The sequence below is a fragment of the Camelus bactrianus genome, chromosome 4 (assembly GCF_048773025.1).
Source record: "Camelus bactrianus isolate YW-2024 breed Bactrian camel chromosome 4, ASM4877302v1, whole genome shotgun sequence".
In the NCBI taxonomy this organism is placed as follows: Eukaryota; Metazoa; Chordata; class Mammalia; order Artiodactyla; family Camelidae; genus Camelus; species Camelus bactrianus.
In genome coordinates, this window is record NC_133542.1 from 77,775,040 (window position 1) to 77,793,843 (window position 18,804).

Sequence of the window (18,804 nt, forward strand, 5' to 3'; positions counted from 1 at the left end):
GGCGCCAACTCGATGGAGACAGTTCAGCAGCATCTACACGTTAGTCACTCAACTGTCACTTTGTTAGCGGGTGCTCCGCGGTAAGCCCAGCCTGGGAGGCCCTGCATGTTTGGCTGTTCCGCACAGATGTGCCATCGGCTCGGCCACAGGGGTGAATGCGGGCCCTCTCCCTGCAGGGTGGCCGCCCCCAGCCGAGCAGCGATGCTCCGCAGGAGAGTCTGTCCAGGAGTGGGGGCCCCAGGTCCATCTGCTCGCCCAACAAGAAAGGCCTTTCTCCCCACAGCTGCTCTCCGACCTGCCCCGTGCTAGTGCGGGGCTGGAGAGAAGGCAGCCCTCACCAGCAGAGAACCCCAAGAGATGTGATCCCAGGAGCCAGAGCTGGTGGACGCGACTCTGCCAGCCCAGCAGACCAGGACTCTCAGAACAAGCAATTTCGTTCATTTATGACAAACAAAATTAGTTTTCCTCTGTACTGGGTTTGAGGACCAAGCAAGCAAAAGTATTCCTTCTGCACCTGACTCGTGAGGTCAGCGACAATGGCCGTGAACGTGCCCGTGAACATGGCCTGTGTGGGTGTGGATATGCCCCCCGCCCCCCACAGCAAGAGGGCAGGCTCAGTGGCACTCAGCACACCCACAGACATCTTCACAAGCCTGAGGGAGAGAGCTGGCCCGGGACAGTGACAGCAGACCCCACGTCATGTCCTCTGGCTGCCCAGGCTGGACCATGCTGGGGCCACCTTCTCCCAGCTCCGTCCAGCGCCAGCTGCAGCCCCGGGCGGCCCTGGTGACCACTCGGGGGGCAGCCAAAAGCTCACCTGGTCCCCTTGCCTCGACACCACCGTGCCTGCTGGGACATGGAGTAGTGTCACTCGGCCATCCAACAGCGAAGGGTCCTAGAAACAGACACGCAGAGTCAAGATGAGGAGCACAGAGAGCCCACATGAGGCAGACGGCCCTGGCCACAGGGCACGGCCAGCCCTCGAGGACCGCCCACAGAGACAGGCCTGGAGGACGCCGGGCACTCTGCAAAGCCACCGGCATCAAACTGACATCCACACAGAACAGACAACAGCAGTGGGCCGAGCAGAACATCAGAAATGTGCAGCAGCCTTTTTGTGAATTTATGTAAGAGAGAGGATTTCATTTTAGCGAGGAAGGCGATTTATTTAATGATGCGTGCTGGCCTACTTGGCAAGAGCCCTGGGCAGGACCCCCTTCGCCCTACGACCTACACTCCTCACGCCAGGGGGGGGCTCGTGGGGAGAGAGGCCCTGGAAGTGAGCACCACGTCATGACACCTGCCAGGGTGTGGAAACACCCGCTTGTCTGGAGCCACAGTTCACAGTGACGGCAGAACAAGAATGTGGAGAAGAGTCCCCTCTGGAAGATGACAGGGACCAAAGCATTAATCTCGACCTCGCAAACCCCAAGGATGCATGGCTCTCAGCCTGGGCGGCAGGCGGCTAGCACCCTGCAGAGAAGGACAGATGTCTGGTGCCTCCCGACCTCCCAACCAACTGTGAGACCCATGCCCTGGCCCCCAGACCCAGAGGAGAGGAGGGGAGGGGGCCAGGCAGAGTCCCACCCAGCTGTCAGACCTCAGGGCCAGCAGAGATGCCACGGCCTCCCGGGGCTTTAGAGAGGAGACTGGAAGACCCATCAACCAGGCAGGGTGGGGACCCCGACTTGCAAGGCAGCTGGAGCACGCAGGGGACTCAACAGAGACACTAAAGAGTCACTACCACACCTTTAGGAGCGAAATGGCACTGTGGTCACATTTAAAAACAGCCCGTGTCTTCTGGAGAAGTACTGAGAACTGTGCTGAAGACACTGAAACGAAGGGCTCACACATAGGGCGGGTCCCAGGGGCACAGACAGAACCGGATGGGCTGGGGCTCAGCAGGACTTTGCTGGGTGAAGGGCCCTTACCTTCACTACATCTTCCATCTGCTTTGCTTGTGCCTGAGTTTTTCCATGGTAAGAGTTTTTTAGAAAGAAAGGCTTAAGAAAGAGACCACAGTAGCAACGTGCAACTCATTCAGACCCTGATCTGCACACCAGGAAAAAGAGACTCCTAAAATGACTCACAGGCTCCCCGCTTCCAGCCCAGCAGCGAGGAGCTGGGAAGTCACCACTCACCCTAACAAGGAAAAGGCTGAAAAACTGAGAAACCCACAGCTCTTCTTTGGCCCACACGGGAAGCGCAGTCACCGCGGCCCCCAGTGGAAGGTACGGGGCACCTCCGCCTGGTGGAGCCCACAAAGGGCAGCCCCCATGGGAGCTGGTGCTGGGGCAGGAGGGCAGACCTGATGGACAGGCTGCTGGGGCCTCAGTTGCAGAGTCTGAGAGAAGAAGTTCCAGGGGTGCAGTCACAGGGCCCTCAGTGCTGTGAGATTTACCTCCAGGAGTTCACCCAGGTTGCCATGGTCAATACTGGAGAAAAACTCCCCTGGGCCTCTGGTCGGGGAGTCGGGGAGGAAAAGGAACCATCCTGAACCGGCCAACAAGGCTTGCTCTCGGGGACACTGGCTAACCACAGCCTGACCTACTGGGGTTTTGCCTGAGCCCTGCTGGCCTAGGGGGAGAAACACCCAGCTGCAGTCCACTCTCGCCACTCATCCCGCTCACAGGCCAGGACCAAAAGAGGAGCCCTGGTGAGGGTCGCAGGCCAGGGGCACAGGCTCCCCAGTGGCTGAGACCCCCGCCTCGGACCACAGAGCGGGCCCCCCTCCACCTCACCACCACATCACTAAGGCCCATCTACTGCAGGTCCTTTGACCAGACACGCCATGTCCAGCTATCAGGAAAGCCTGCAAGGCACCCTAAAGGCAAAAACCACCTGAAGAGACATGACAAGCATTACAATCAGACACGGCAGGGGTGCCTGAATGCAGAGTAACTACGGTGCACATGCTAAGGCTCCGGCGGACAAAGCAGACGGGTGCAAAAAGATGAACCCTGCGAGCAGAGAGGCACTGCTGTGAGAGAGAGCCAAAAGCAGAGGCCAGAGACCAGCAACACCCCAACAGAAACGAAGGAGCCTTCGACGAGCTGAGGGAAGATGGGGCACAGCTCGGGGAGCGTCCCTGCACCTGAAGACACAGCAACAGAAATGCACACAGAAGACTTTCGGGGGACAGAGGCCTGCGGGCCACCTGCAAACAGCGTGGCACGAGCCCGCAGGCACACGGAAGGGGAAGAAGGACGTGCACAAGAAATGTCCACAGTAGCACTCACAGAAACTGATGTCAGACCAAACCACAGAGCCAGGAAGCACAGAGAACACCAAGCAGGACAAATGCTGAGAAAACGACCTCTGCATATCATATTCAAATTACAGAAAATCAAAGACAAAAAAAACCCTGAAGGAAGCCAGCGGCAGCAATTTATCTACAGAGGGACGAAGACAAGAGTGACACCCAACCTCTCAGAAACCATGCGGGCAGGAAGAGCATGGTGAAGTGCTGAGAGGAAAGCCCTTCAGCCTGGAATTCTGCACCCTGTGCAGTCATTCTTCTGAAGGAGGTCAACAAGAGAAAGGACAAAAACCACATGATCATCTCAATAGATGCAGAAAAAGCATTTGATAAAATTCAGCACCCATTTATGATAAAAACTCTCGCCAAGGTGGGTATAGAGGGAACATATCTCAACATAATAAAAGCTATATATGACAAACATACAGCCAGCATAGTACTCAATGGTGAAAAACTCAAAAGCTTCCCACTAAAATCTGGGACAAGACAAGGTTGCCCACTATCACCACTCCTATTCAACATAGTCTTGGAAATCCTAGCCACAGCAATCAGGCAAGAGAGAGAAATAAAAGGGATCCACATTGGAAAAGAAGAGTAAAAGTGTCACTATATGCTGATGACATGTTACTATATATAGAAGACCCTAAAAGGTCCACACAAAAACTACTAGAGCTGATCGAAGAATTCAGCAAGGTAGCAGGTTACAAGATTAACGTTCAAAATCAGCTGCATTTCTTTACACTAACAATGAATCAACAGAAAAAGAAAGTAAAGAAACAATCCCCTTTAAAATAGCACCCAAAGTAATAAAATACCTAGGAATAAATCTAACCAAGGAGGTGAAAGAATTATACACAGAAAAATATAAACCATTGATGAGGGAAATTAAAGAAGACTTTAAAAAACGGAAAGATACCCCATCCTCCTGGATTGGAAGAATCAATATTGTTAAAATGGTCACACTGCCCAAGGCAATCTACACATTTAATGCAATCCCTATCAAATTACCCAGGACATATTCCACAGAACTAGAACAAATCATAATAAAATTTATATGGAACCATCAAAGACCGAGAATTGCCAAAGCACTACTGAAGAGAAAGAAAGAGGCTGGAGGAATAACTCTCCCAGACTTCACACAATACTATAGAGCTACAGTCATCAAGACAGCATGGTATTGGTACAAAAACAGACATATGGACCAATGGAACAGAATAGAGAGCCCAGAAATGAACCCACAAACTTTTGGTCAACTCATCTTCGACAAAGGAGGCAAGAATATACAATGGAATAAAGACAGTCTCTTCAGCAAATGGTGTTGGGAAAACTGGACAGCAGCATGTAAATCAATGAAGCTAGAACACTCCCTCACACCATACACAAAATTAAACTCAAAATGGATCAAAGACTTAAACATAAGACAAGATACAATAAACCTCCTAGAAGAAAATATAGGCAAAACATTATCTGACCTACATCTCAAAAATGTTCTCCTAGAACAGTCTACTCAAGCCATAGAAATAAAAGCGAGAATAAACAAATGGGACCTAATGAAACTTACAAGCTTCTGCACAGCAAAGGAAACCATAAGTAAAACAAAACGAAAACCTACGGAATGGGAGGAAATTTTTGCAAACAATGAAACCGACAAAGGCTCGATCTCCAGAATATATAAGCAGCTCACACAACTTAATAAGAAACAACCAAACAACCCAATCCAAAAATGGGCAAAAGACCTAAACAAGCAATTCTCCAAGGAAGCCATACAAATGATCAATAGGCACATGAAAAAGTGCTCAATATCACTAATTATCAGAGAAATGCAAATCAAAACTACAATGAGGTATCACCTCACACCAGTCAGAATGGCCATCACTCAAAAACCCACAAACGACAAATGCTGGAGAGGCTGTGGAGAAAAGGGAACCCTCCTTCACTGCTGGTGGGACTGCAGTTTGGTGCAGCCACTGTGGAAAACAGTATGGAGATTCCTCAAAAGACTAGGAACAGACTTATCGTATGACCCAGGAATCCTGCTCCTGGGCATATATCCAGAGGGAACCCTACTTCAAAAAGATACCTGCACCCCAGTGTTCATAGCAGCACTATTTACAATAGCCAAGACATGGAAACAGCCTAAATGTCCATCAACAGATGCCTGGATAAAGAAGAGGAGGTATATTTATACAATGGAATACTATTCAGCCATAAAAACTGACAACATAACGCCATTTGCAGCAACATGGATGTCCCTGGAGAATGTCATTCTAAGTGAAGTAAGCCAGAAAGAGAAAGAAAAATACCGTATGAGATTGCTCATATGTGGAATGTAAAAAAAAAAGAACATAAATACAAAACAGAAACAGACCCATAGACATAGAATACAAACTTGTGGTTGCTAAGGGGATGGGGGGTGGGAAGAGACAGGCTGTGAGTTCAAAATTTGTAGACACTGACAGGCATATGCAGAATAGATAAACAAGATTATACTGTATAGCACAAGGAAATATATACAAGATCTTGTGGTAGCTCACAGTGAAAAAAATGTGACAATGAATATATGTATGTTCATGTATAACTGAAAAATTGTGCTCTACACTGGAATTTGACACAATATTGTAAAATGACTATAACTCAATTAAAAAAAAAACAGTGAATGAGGAACAGAGACTTTCTCAAACAAAAACTGAGGGAGTGTGTTGTAGTAAACCTGCCTTCTAGAAATGTTAGAAGTTCTTTAGAGAAAAGAAAGATGATGTAGGTCAGAAACTCAGGTCCACACGAAGAATTGAAGAACACTGGGGAAGGGGTAAGAAAACATAAAGCAAAAGCTTGTAGTGTTCTTGTTCTTAATTGACCTATTGAACGATAATGAAAGAAATCAAAGGATAACTGAATTACTGGAGAAACATCCCACATTTAAGGATAGGAGGCTCACTATTGTTGTGATGTCAGTTCTACCCAACTTGACCTACAGGTTCAGTGCCACCTCAACCAAATCCCAGCGGTTATTTTGTAGACATCGACAAACTGACCCTAAGGCTTGTGAGGAGAGGCCAAGCACCCAGAATAGCCAACACGACACTGAAAGAGAAGGACAAAGTCAGAGGACTGACACCAGGCAACCACAAGACTTACTACAAAGCTGCAGTTATCGAGACGGCGGGGTACTGGTGAAATACTGGCAAAAAGGTCAGTGGAACAAAACAGAGAGCCCAAAACAGATGCCCCCTCAACTGGGGGACTCGGGGTGAGGACGACGTGTCCAGGCAGGCTCACCAGCGGCAACAAACGGCCCGCCTGGCGTGGGTGCTGGTGAGGGCCATGCGTGTGTACGAAGGGGCAGCAGGGGTGGGGGGAGTCTCCACATCCTCAGTTTTGCCGTGAACCTAAAACTGCTCTAAAAAATAAGGTCTGTTAAAGATTTTAATAAGTCGCGTAAAAAACCCATTCACGGTACAGTTGGGAAAATGTGAACACTGTGTAGGTCATGTTATGAGGCCTTTTCAACACTTTAGTTGTGAGAATGATATTGTGGTGATGTTTTAAAACAGGGTCCCTAACCTTCAGGGAGGAATGGTGTGTGATGACACAGTGTCTGAAGCTTTTTAGACAGGAAATAATTGGGGCGGGGGGGCCAGGAGTGTAGCTGTGAAAGGACTAGCCGCGTGTGGAGGACTCTTGGCTGGGTGATAGGTACATGGGGGTTCATAATGCTATTACCACCACCTTTTATGTGTTTAAAGCTTACATGATGAATAAAAAGATAAAAAATAAATTCCTGATGAACCAATGATTAAATACAAAAAGTAAAATAATGATTTTGTTTAAAGTTATTAAAATGGAACTGAGAAAATATCAACTAAAACAATCTGAAAAACTTATAGATGAATTAAATATAATAAATAAGAATTTTTCAGCATAAACTGAGGAACTCTAAAGTCCAGCTTTGGGACACCTGGTTGGCCCAGACTCCTGGCAAAAGCAAAGAGAAACCCTTTCTGTAGGAAGATGAGGGCACCTGCGGTCTCGCACGGTTCCTACCAGCAAGCACAGCTGTCCAGCAGAACCAGGCACAACAGAGACAAGGACCAGAGGGACAAAGGAAACCAAGAGACCCCAAGGGACGACCTGGTACAGCGACGCGCACAGGCGTCACACCGCCAAAGCCCGAGGGAGCAGCTGTGACGGCAGAGCGAGAGGGGCCGGCCTCCCGCAGGGCAGAGCCGGCACCGACCTCGAGAGCTCAAGCACAGGCTTAACAGCGGACTAGGCGCTGCCAGGAGAGTCAGTGCACTTAAGTGAAAACGTCCACATTCAAGTCGAGAAAGGCTTTTCTAACGGAAAATACAGAGGAAGGAGCAAGACGTGAAGGATAAATGAGGACACACGCTCCTGCGAGTCTCTGAAGGAGAGGAGAGAAAATGGACAGAGGCAGCTTCTGAAGAGACAGCGCTGATCATTTTTCAAAAGGGCTCAGAGACAGGTTGAAGGAGCGCGAGCAGCGTCGCACACGGCAGACAAAAAGGAGCCCACCCCCGCTCCGGTGGCGAGCGGGCCGCAGAGCACAAAGACAAAGACACTGCCTGGAGGCAGCAAGGGAGAACTACTTTCAGAGGAGAGGCCCGCGCCTCTGAGCGGGGACACTGGGCTGGAGGGGTGCTCACCCCCTGCTACCTGCACCCACCCAGACCTGGAGACGTGCTGCGGGAGGCGGGCAAGTGGAGGGCGGACCAGAGCCGGAGACCTGGTGCAGCAGCGCTGGGAGGTGGCGCCGCCCGTGTCGGGATGCCGTGACCCCCGCCCAGGTCCTGCCTGGCAGGCGCCCCAGCCACCTCAACCCTGGGACGTGCTCCTGCAGGCAGGGGGTCTTCTGAAAGACCTGGGTCTGCGGGGATGGTCAGATGCGCCCACACCCCCAGGGAGGAGGCGGGAGCAGCCACTCACGTCCAGCTTCATCAGGGTGAGCAGGTCCTTCTTGGCAGCTCTGAGGATGGCATCTGTCCTCCCATTGGCTGCAGTCTCGTCCGAGCTGCTCTCCGAGTAGCAGAAGACAGCGGAGGGTGTCTCTGTCACAATCACGCTCTTCTTGGACTTGAGAAGAGTACCAGCAGAGCCATCAGCAGGGCTGCGGCACGGGAAGGCTGTGGGAGGCCCAGCGGGCCTGGGCCCCGCGGGGCACAGGCTGGGCACAGCCAGGACCGGGGTGGGGGGGGCCTACCTTGCTGGCCGCAGTGCTCCCAGGGCGCTCCTCTGCGTGTGGGCGGATGCGGGCGTGGTCACATGCCACTCTGAGGTCTGAGGTGGTGGAGGTTATGCCACCTACGGAGGGAGGGGGACTCAGGACACATGCTGGCTCCCTGGACACGTGGGCCCCGTGCACCCACCCAGGCAGGGCTGGCTGAGTGCAGCCCGAATCCCAAGCACACAGACCCTGTAGGTGAGAATGGAGACAGACCCACTTCAGGCACACCCAGAGAGCTGTGTGACAACTCCTCAGAAATACAAATGATGGGAAGGTCCCGGTCTAGACAAAATGGGGGTTGGGTGGGGCAAACCACAGCTCCCACTGGGCCAGCCAGAACCCAGGGCAGGAGTCACGGAAGGGCCTTTGCCTGGTGACTGTAGGGTCTGCCTGTGGTTTGTGTGGCTTTGCCTCAGTGCTTTCCTTCCCGTGGCCAAAGAATGCAGCTTACATGAAAAAGTAAAACATGAGACTGTCACCAGGAACTACAAAGACCGACCCCCAGCAATTTTTTAAATGTCATGTCTCACAGGAAACACGCAGCTCTGGGAGCTGCTCTCTAATCACAGTGACAAGATTTTGAAATGTTTAAAGCAACACAGCAGTTAACAATACCAGTCTTGTCCGTCCTGAGATACTGTGGGTTCGTTACACTTACTGTGACATTACATTATTATATGATGTACACTAACATACGATATACTACTATACACCACATTATTGCTTTTATTATTGTTTACTACTAATAAGCCAAAATATTATGATTCCAACATCTAATTTAAAAATAAAAACCCAGCCATACTTCCTGGGATAAACACAGGAAAGCATTAAAAGTTGCGTATTTCTGTATTAAGCTGCCATCATAATCATATGGTCTATGAAAATTAAAACGTTGAGTATCGTTGGCCAGTGTATCAAATTTGACCCACAGCTTGTTGACTCTGAGGAGTGGAAGCCAGGGACACGGGGGACTGACGGACGGTCCGGCACCCCATCATACCAGGGCTGGAGCGTCCATGGATTCTGGTATCCACTGGAGGTTCTGGAACCAACCCCTATGGGTGCTGAGGGAAGACTGAGCATACCTCTGACTTTTGCCAGAATCATGTCCATGAGAGTGTACAATGTACATAGGCCAGAGGAAAGGTAAGCCTCTACCTGTATGGATAGTAACTGGATATACTCATGGAACTGGATAATTCATCTTCAAATTTTGTTATATGTGAATTGCTATTATTTTCAGTTATCTATCATTTAATATCATTTTATTTCAAAAATTTCACTGAACAGATTTTTTAATACAGTGGGTCAGCTGAGCCACACAGAAGAAATGTGCCACGACACAGACAAAACAGTCAATTCTAGAGAGATGCGTGTCAAGAGGAAAATATTAAATCTTAGAGGCAGACTTCCTAAACAGGACACAGAATGTATTGACCACAGAAGAAAAAATTTGGCCAGTTGGACTCTATTCCTATCCACCTAAAGGTACCATTAAGAAAATATTTGTAATACAGACATCCAGCAAACGGCTCACATAGAGAAAACCCAAAGAACCCCTGTTGGACAAACAGCAAGGCCCTCTGGGCAGCACAGGGACCTGTACTCAGTACCCTGTAATAACCCACAATGGGAAAGAATCTGGAAAAGAATATATATGTGTATGTGTAACTGCCTCACTTTGCCGTACACCTGAAACTAACACGACATCATAAATTAACAACACTTCAATTAAAAGAAAGCACTTGGGGGAAAAAAGAGCTCCTATTAACAAGAAAACAAAAGACAACCCAAGGGATAAACGGGCAAAAGACCACGGAGCCCACCCCAGTGGAGAAGGAGGACCTCAGGCTCACGAGTTGTTGAGAAGATGGGGGCAAGAGCCACAACGAGGCCTGACTGCAGGGCCCAGAGGGGCCACACGAAAAAGACGGAAAACTGCACAGGCTGGGAAGGAGGACTTCCTGTAAGCAGTGTGGCCCGTGAGCTGTGTGGTCTGTAAGACAGCAGAGGGGGCAGGTGCAGACACCTCCGGGGGACAGCTCTGCTACAGTGAAAGCAAAACCTGGGTGGTGGCCAGGGGGCAGAGGCCAAGGAACATCCGTCTCAGTGGAGGCTGTGGCACGTTAGTAGCCAGCGGGCAGAGCCAGGCTCTGGGGTGAGGGTGGCGCTGGAGCAGCTGCTCTGGCAGTGGCAGGAGGGGCACTGGGGGCAGCGTGTGGGGAGGAGCCTGCAGGACATCCAGGCGGCAAGACGCCCCCCGTCTGGGGTGGGACAGAGAGTCCTTTACCTGGTGGGGCCGAAGGGGCCTGGTGAGCTGCCTGCACCTGGCTGTGCTCGTCTGCCATCTCCTTGTGGACCGAAGGTAGCGGGACGGAGTGGCTCCTCCTCAGCACAGTGGGCCCAGAGGCCACAGCACAGCTGCTGCCACGGCCTGCTGGGAGGACACGGCGTGAGGCCGGGCCTCCACGCCCACAGCACACACACACCGCGGGGCCGAGGCCCGGGCCCTGCACCCTTGCCCCTCAGGTCATGTCCTCATCACCTGTGCCCACCTGCCCAGGTGAGTGACAGCAAGTGCCAGGCTCAGACTCAGGCCCTGCTCAGCCCTCTCCAAGGCCGGCCAGCTGAGCACTGCGGGGGAGACCCCACCAGCCACAGCTCCTGGCCCCACAGGTTACGGAACCAGGACAACCGTCCAGGAGAGTCCCTCAGCAACTCTGCTGAGATGGACTTCACATACTTTGTTTGTAAACAACCGGTGACGTGTCCGCCATAGCGGACAACAGCACGGTAGCATGGCTGTGTGTACACAATCACCCCGGAGGTGACTTCTGCCCAAGAAGCCTCAATGAACAATTTTTTGCCCAAATCCAGGCCCCTCTTGAGAGCTCAGAGCAGTGCAGCCAGAGCACAAAGCTTTTCCCCCACAGGAAAAGCCAGATCCCCCGCAGAGCCGGGGAGACAGCTGCTGAGCAAGGGCGGGAGGGAGGCTGAGGCCGTGGGAGGTCAGGTGCTGGGGCAGGGGAGCGATACCTGGCTCGCAGGAGTCCTGGGGCTGCAGGGGCCTCTCGAGCCGCTCCTCGGGGCTGTAGCTCATCTGTCTCCGGGCCTTTCCAGCAGCCACGCTGGCTACAGTCACGAGGGGGATGGCCTGGCTTTCCTGAGACACGAGAGAGAAGCCGGCTGCTCCTGGCTGTGTGGGCTATGCCCCCGGGAAGTAGTGTGAAGCCCTTGAGAGAAGCCACACTTGAGGGGCTGAGGGGAGGCTGGGGCCAAGCAGGAAGACAGCTGCCTTTAAGGCAGTAAAGGCCCAGCTTAGTTTCATCTTGGCAACCCTGTCGTGTCCAAACAAATGTCAAAACTGTCAGAAGCCCTGCTCTTCATTGAGAAGAAAAACAATGTAGAAAACAAAAGGATTTGCTCTAAAATGTCGGCAAACGATGGCAAAGCCTAAAGCATCACCAGGCCCTGGAGCACACCCCACGAGGCGCAGGGGCTAACAGCGGGTGCGTGTTCAGGGTTGGGCGCCGGGCCTGCGCGAGGGCTGGGGACAGCGCAGGGCCACATGACTTCACATTAAGTCTCAGCAGAGTCTGTGGGGAGCGAGTTCCTCATCCGCCTCACAGCCATCGGATCAGCCCCACCAGCCTTGACAGTGGGGGGCCCCAACCTGCTCCCGCCCCCACGGAGAGGGGGGCAGGCTCTCAGCACGAGGCCCTGTCAGGACGCCGAGTGCACTCACGGGGTTGAAGAGTTCAGTGGTCAGGCCCAGGTAGTTGTGCAGAGCCAGGAACGTGACCCGCTGCAGCCTCACCATGATGATCTGGGGGAGACAGGCCCACACGGGCTCACAGGTCAGAAGCCCCATCGCAGACAACTCCCCTGGCCCCCCAAGGTGTGACACTCGGGGCAGAAGGAAACTCCACATCATTTTTGACAGTTTTCTCTAAATCTGAAGTTACTTCAAGTCACGAAGTCTAATAATAAAAAGAGCTCTTTATGGGCAGTGAGAGACCCGAAGTCCTCTTTGAGGTTATCAGCATTAAACTTTACTGTAAAACACATATTACAAGTTTTTTAAAAAATTGCCTTAGCTCCTCCTACACCCGCTGTGTTTCCAGCACTCGGTCCTGCCAGTGATGTCAACTCCACTATTCTGGACTTGGCCTCACGGCTATGGGACTTCGGACACTGGAGGTAAGACACTCAGGGCACCAGCCCTGCACCCCCCGAGATGCCCATGGCAGCAGCAGACACTGCCTGGAGAAGCTACCCACCTGCACCACCCTCACCAGGGTCTCAGGATATTTCTCAAAAACCCCTTGAAAAGCCACGGCTGGAAGGCGGAGGATGGTGGACTGGACGGCAGCACGGGCGGACACGGTTTTGTACGGTGCGGTGTGGCCCTGGAACGACAGCCCTGTCAGCCTGCTCTGGCCTCTGGGCCTTCGGAGCATGGCCCTCCCAGCCCACATCCCAGTCTCCAGCGTCACAGCTCATCTCACAGCCCTGCTCTCCAGAAGGGCGCCTGGGCCCCTGCAAGGATCACCTGCCCAACAGCTTGGCCGGGCCTGTCCCGCCACAAGCTGGCTCCACGTGGCCAAGGACCCAGCGGGCAGCATTCGGTTTCCCTCTTCTGGGAACTGGCCGGCACTGGAGGAGAGATGAGGTTTTTTGTTGCAATATCAGCCCACGCAGTGACCTTGGCCCTTCTGGTGCACAGTGCTGAGTCCCGCTCCCACCTCTGCTCCCACCGCCGCTTCCTGGCAACCACCAGCTCTTTTCCTTTGTCACAGTGTTGCATGAATGGAAGCACGCAGGCACGCCCTTCCCCAAGAAGACACACTTGAGGCTCATCACGCTGTCCCTGCGCAGGGACTCCATGCCCTTGGCTGGTGAGGACTCGGCCGCCCTAGGGGTGCACTTGTTTCCTCATCCCTCTGCCAGTGATTTCCAGTTTGGGGCAACTAAAAGTGAAGCTAATATAAATATTCACATGCAGGTTTTTGTGTGAACAAAGTTCTCACTCTTCTTGCTCAATATGGAGGAATGAGTTACAGAAACCCTGGCTACAGCTGGAATCTGAACAGGCCTGCCAGGCTTGTGTCTGTCACTTGCTAAACTTCAGAACAAGACCAGGAGGCCCGCCTGCACCCTTCGTGAGCTCGCGCGTGTCTGTGCACATGTGGGCGTGTGTCCTGTGGGTGATTTTCATACCTCCTGACGTATTGCCAGATTCGGTTTGTAGAAGCACTCTATTTAATTGACTTAGGACAAACATGTGCTGATAGGGATTGAAACACAACAGAAATGGCTGAGTGCTCTTTGGGTTTATGTGATCTGGGCTTAATTTTGGTGAAGGGAACTTTTTGGGGCCGTTGGTTTAAAACAGGAATGTTTTCGGAGTTAACAACACTGAAAATAATGCTAGCATACAGCTCTATTCCACCTGGGCTTACTGGTCAGGTAACTCATGTTGTCTTTATTATAAAACTTGTCAGCAAGGAAAATAACTTTGTAGGATGAAATTTTTCATGCATAATTTAAATGTGACTGATGTTCCAAGACAAAAAAATAAAATAAAATAAATTTGACCGTTGAAGACAGTGAACTGAATGGATGTGGATGAGACAAAAATTTCTAGTAAACCCTTTAAATAGCTTCCCCACATCTTTTTGGTCCTCTGAAACCTTCCAGTTTTGCTAAGTTAAATTAAATGACAGGTAGTCATTAAATATCTAGATCATTTCCAAATAAGATAGAGTACTGGAGCATTACCAAAAAGTTCACCCCCCTTTGGCTTCCTTTACAAAGGAACAAAAGATATCGGAGTTTGTTGATAACATGTTTTGTGCCATCTTGGAAAACCTACTAAAGAAAGTTATCTTTGCCTGCAGTGAGACTGACCGTTTCAGAATAGGAAGGAGGAAAATAAGACATACTTCTGTTATGGGTTACACTGGTTACCATTACAGTCAGAGTATACTTTGCATGATTTCTTTTTTTAAGTTAGAAACATTACTTTTCTCCCAGTTTTATCAAGGTATAACTGGCATACAGCATTGCATATGTCTAAGACATACACAGGCATCATGAGACGGTGACCACAGTATGTGCAGAGAGCATCCATCATCTCACAGAGACTCAAAAGAAAAAGGAAAACCTGCTCCCTGTGATGAGAGCTCGGGGTGGCTCTCAGGACAGCCTTCACGTGTCACACACCGCGTGCTGGACACTGCGTCCCTAGTGCTTACTTATCTTATAACCAGAAGTCTGCACCTTTGACCACCTTCATGTAATAACCTCTGCCCCCGACTCCCACCTCTAGTAACCAAGAACCGGCTCTCTTTTTCTATGAATTTGTTTGTTTTTGAAGTATAAGTGATCTACAACAGTATGTTAGTTCCTGGTGTACAACGCAGTGACTTGACTTTTCTATATGCTACAAAATGATCACCACTGTATGATTTCAATTTCTTAAATTTATCAGCATTTGTTTTATGGCCCAGAATGTCTTGTGAACGTCCCATGGGCACTTGAAGAGAATGTGCTTTGCTGATGTTGGGACCAGTGTTCAGTAACTGTTCAGTTAATTACTTTATCGAGCTGGTCGGCGGTGTTGCTCAGGCTCTCTGTCCTCTGTTCTGTGGGCTGGAGCCGCGGGCCATCTCTCCTGTCACCTCACCAGTCTCCATCCTGCTGCTGGGAGAACACCCGCTCAGGTGTGACATCTCCTTGGTGCGTGTTACCCCCCACCCTCAGAATCACACCTCGGTTTGGGGTCGACTCTATCCGACAGTCCATCTATCTAATCTCTGTACTTAGAGTGGGTTTCCTGGAGTCAGCAAATAGTTGGATTTTGGTATTTCCATCTAATCTGGCCATCATTTAAGTGGTTCATTCAACGTTGTACTGATGTGGCCAGGTTTTCCAGAGGACGCTGGGCTTTTTTAGCAGGCTATTGAGCTGACTAGGTTCAGACCCCAAGTTCTGTCTCACAGCCCCGGGGCTGGGTGCCAGTGTCTCTTGGTTTTCAGCGTGCTGCCCCCCATGCTTTGCTCCTGCCGGCACAGGCACCCCTCAGGGGCTGGGGGTTCGCCTGAGAGCCGGGCTGAGGCTGAATCCTAGCTCCAGTCTCACTGTCCGTGCTGGGCTGCTCTGGATGTGAGACCAGAGTTTCTGTTGTCATCAGCAGGAGAGAGGGCTGCAGTGGTACCACCCTGCCACAGAAGGACTCAACTCTATTTTATTTTTGTTAAGAAGATAAAATCTCAATGTCCTTCTTCTTTGAGAGCCAGAACGAAGAAGCCTAATACACTGCCAGAGACAGCAGCTCATCGGCGTGAGGAAGCTCGCTGCCGCTGTCACAGAGAGCCCTGTCTCATGTCCACTCGTGAGGCCAGGCGGACAAAAATTCAGACAGGTGACACCTGGTGGACATGCAGTCTCCTGACGTGACTGTCCTCTGAAGTAAGCCGGGCAGACACCCCTTCCTCCAACAGCCCTGCACGGCGGAAGCACTGGGCGTCCAGCGCCGCGTGTACTCAGGGAGCTCCGGACTCAGTGACACGGCTTCTGCTTGGAGTCCCCTGGGCTCATTTCAAACCCTTTATAAAGAGAAGGCTGTCCCGTAAGAGAGCCACAACCACACCACAAGAAATACAAGCACAGGACAGCATGGAGCAGTCTGCTGTCGGGCGTCCAGCAGGGCGATGGGAGGCCCACTGCAGGTTCCCTGCCCTCTTCGTGAGCCCAGGGATCCCAGCTCGGGCCCCCACACCGGTGTGGCACTTGGCGGCCTCTGCAGGCTCACAGAGGCAGAGGGTCTGTCTCAGACTCGGCCTCACCCCATCCAGGCCATCTCCACAGGGGCCTGTGTCGTCAGCACTCCCCCTACTCAGCAGCAAGCCAAGCAGCCAGGAGACCAGGAGGAGCGGGGGAGGGATGTGTCCACGAACCCCAATGAGGCAGATCTCATCTGTGTTCCAGAATCGGGGAGAAAAGTGTATGTGTATGTGTTTGGGGGGAGGGTGGGAAGAGGAAATGAGGACTTAGCAGCTGATGCTAAAAATAGCTCAAAATGACTTGTTGATTAGAAAAACGGTGCCCTCAACCTCACCTAGAATCGAGAAGCTTGAAAGCCACAGGAGAAGCTGCAGCCAGGTGCACACAGGCTTGGTACACGCCTGCACGTGTCTACAGATGTCCCCTGCGGTGCCGGGCACCGCAGGAAACACTCATCGCAACCCGGATGCCAGCAGCGGGGCAGCAGCGCAGACGACTGACCAGAGCCACGCGTGCACGTGGCGGGAACGTGTGCTGAAGACCCCACGCGGACCTCGGACACTGCAGGAGAGGGTAGGTAGCATGACGCCACTTACGAGCTAGTCGTGAAAATCACACCGCCTCCTTCAGAGCACCCGAGAAGATCCGGAAAAGCAGCTGCCCCCAGGAAAGGGCAGGCGGGGCTGAGCGGCACCGGCACTACAGCTGGCCTGAGTCCTGGCAGCCGGGCGGCCACACTCAACCTGGCCCACGGCGCACCCGAAATATTTCATAACGCGTCTGTAAAAACTAAAACAATGGGGGGTGGAACTGCAGGAAGGTGGTCAAGGGGCACAAGCTTCAGGCTGTAAGAGAAATAAGAGCCGGGGAGGTGACGGACGGCGGACTGCACGGCGGCTGCGGCCACCACTGGGTGTGTCTACAGGAAGGCCGGCGAGAGAGCAGGTCCTGAGAGCGCCCATCACAGGGGACTTTTCCTTTCTCTCGCATCTACAAGAGATGACGGATGTCAGCGAAGCCTCCTGTGGTGCCACTCACAACCACGTGAGTCAGACCACCATGCTGTGTGCCTTAGACCTTCACAGGGACAGGCGTCAGTGATTTCTCAACGAAACAGGAAAAATAAATAAATAAAAGAAGAATCAAAATCCCCTCAGTGTCAAAAGAACATATTGTTGCTTCAATTGGAAACACTCACGTAAAGCCCATCCCCATTAAAGACGGAGTCTGCAGGGAAGGGCCGGTGTCTCCTCCCTGGTGGGGCACACGCTCTCCTCCGCTCTACTGAGAAGACACAGCCCTCAAAGAAGGAAAACGGGAGCTAGGCCCACATGACACACCAGCAACATTCCGGAAGCTGGGGGAACCGAAAGGCATGGTGGCGGCGGCTGGAGCCAAGGGGCCGTCTAATGAAAGCAGAAACATTCTCTCTAGGGCTCGAAGCCAAGATATGGAGACCTAGGGTCCCGCGTGGGCCAGGTCCCCCCCACGCCCCGCATCTGCCCGCGGGGTTCTCCTGCAGACGGTGAGGCAGCCGGGCATGAGCACCAGGACCTGCCACCTCACACCTGGGCTGGTGGACAGTGTCCCCCTGGTTGGGGTGCCCAGACTCCTCCACCTCCAAACCACTCCACCCATAGCAGGAGACTGGCAGAGGCCTCTGTGGGACTCTGCCCTGAAAGCCAGAGAAAAGCCCCCTGGCCCTCCTGCTGGGACCTCCAGGGGATGAGCCCTGAGCACACGCAGGCTCACAGCCAACTGCCAAGTAGCTCACACCGTTTCTCTTTTTACAATGAAGCCACACAGCAACTGCTCAGGGGCAGGTGCAGGGCAATCCCAGCACCCAGAGTACCTTCCATCTCCCCGGAGCCCTAGCCAACCTAACCCTGTCGGGCCGCATTAATCTGCCTCTGGTGCAGGGTGGGCAGCTCAGGGCGGAATCCCGCCCACCACCTGTTTCTGTGAATAAAGTTTCAAGGGAACACAGCCGCGCTCATTCACGCTGGGACGGCAGAGCTGACGCTGCGGTAGCGCCTGCATGGCTGGCCTCCTCAGGGCTCTGTCAGCCGCCTGCGGCCATCTGAGCCTCCCTCACTTGTGTCTGAGCCTCCAGGAGGCGCCCTCGGCCAGCCTCTCGGGCACGCACTTCTGCCCGGCTAGTTTGCGTTGGCTATGCAGCCAGGCGGGCACAGGCGTCCCTCTCGCACGAGTGGACCGCTGGGGACAGGGAACGCCCAGATTGAAACGTGAGAGCAAATAAACAGACGAGAAAAGAGCCAGAGATGACGCGGGGAGCAAAGAAACCTCATCTTACTTCACCCACGAGAACTATTCACTGAGGAAAAGAAGCTCCTGAAACAAACAATATGACAGAAACTAAAAGCTCAATGGAAGATTTGGAGAGTAAAGCTAAGAAACCTCCTAAAAGTACAAAAGAAAGAAAAAGTGTAGAATGAAGATAATTCTAGATCCGTAAGGCTGCAAACTTGTCTCCCTTGAGCCCTCCGCAAGG

General features: G+C 52.2%; 1 protein-coding gene across 11 annotated transcripts in view; it reads right to left on the bottom strand.

Moving 5' to 3' along the window:
- PNPLA7 (patatin like domain 7, lysophospholipase) overlaps window positions 1–18,804 on the bottom strand; it is a 57,602-nt gene that overhangs the window by 28,812 nt on the left and 9,986 nt on the right. For 8 of the 11 annotated variants that reach the window (XR_012506673.1, XM_074362780.1, XM_074362778.1 and 5 more), the window contains 7 exons: window positions 12,785–12,913; window positions 12,250–12,330; window positions 11,541–11,667; window positions 10,795–10,941; window positions 8,481–8,581; window positions 8,207–8,353; window positions 818–895 (listed from right to left, as the gene is read on the bottom strand). Coding sequence is in view for 10 of the 11 variants with exons in the window: in XM_074362780.1 (XP_074218881.1) it covers window positions 818–895; window positions 8,207–8,353; window positions 8,481–8,581; window positions 10,795–10,941; window positions 11,541–11,667; window positions 12,250–12,330; window positions 12,785–12,913 (810 nt within the window). In the remaining variant the exon portion in view is untranslated. The remainder of the gene's footprint in view (window positions 1–817; window positions 896–8,206; window positions 8,354–8,480; window positions 8,582–10,794; window positions 10,942–11,540; window positions 11,668–12,249; window positions 12,331–12,784; window positions 12,914–18,804) is intronic. The other 3 variants (XM_074362779.1, XM_074362777.1, XM_074362781.1) reach the window with 2 other exon arrangements.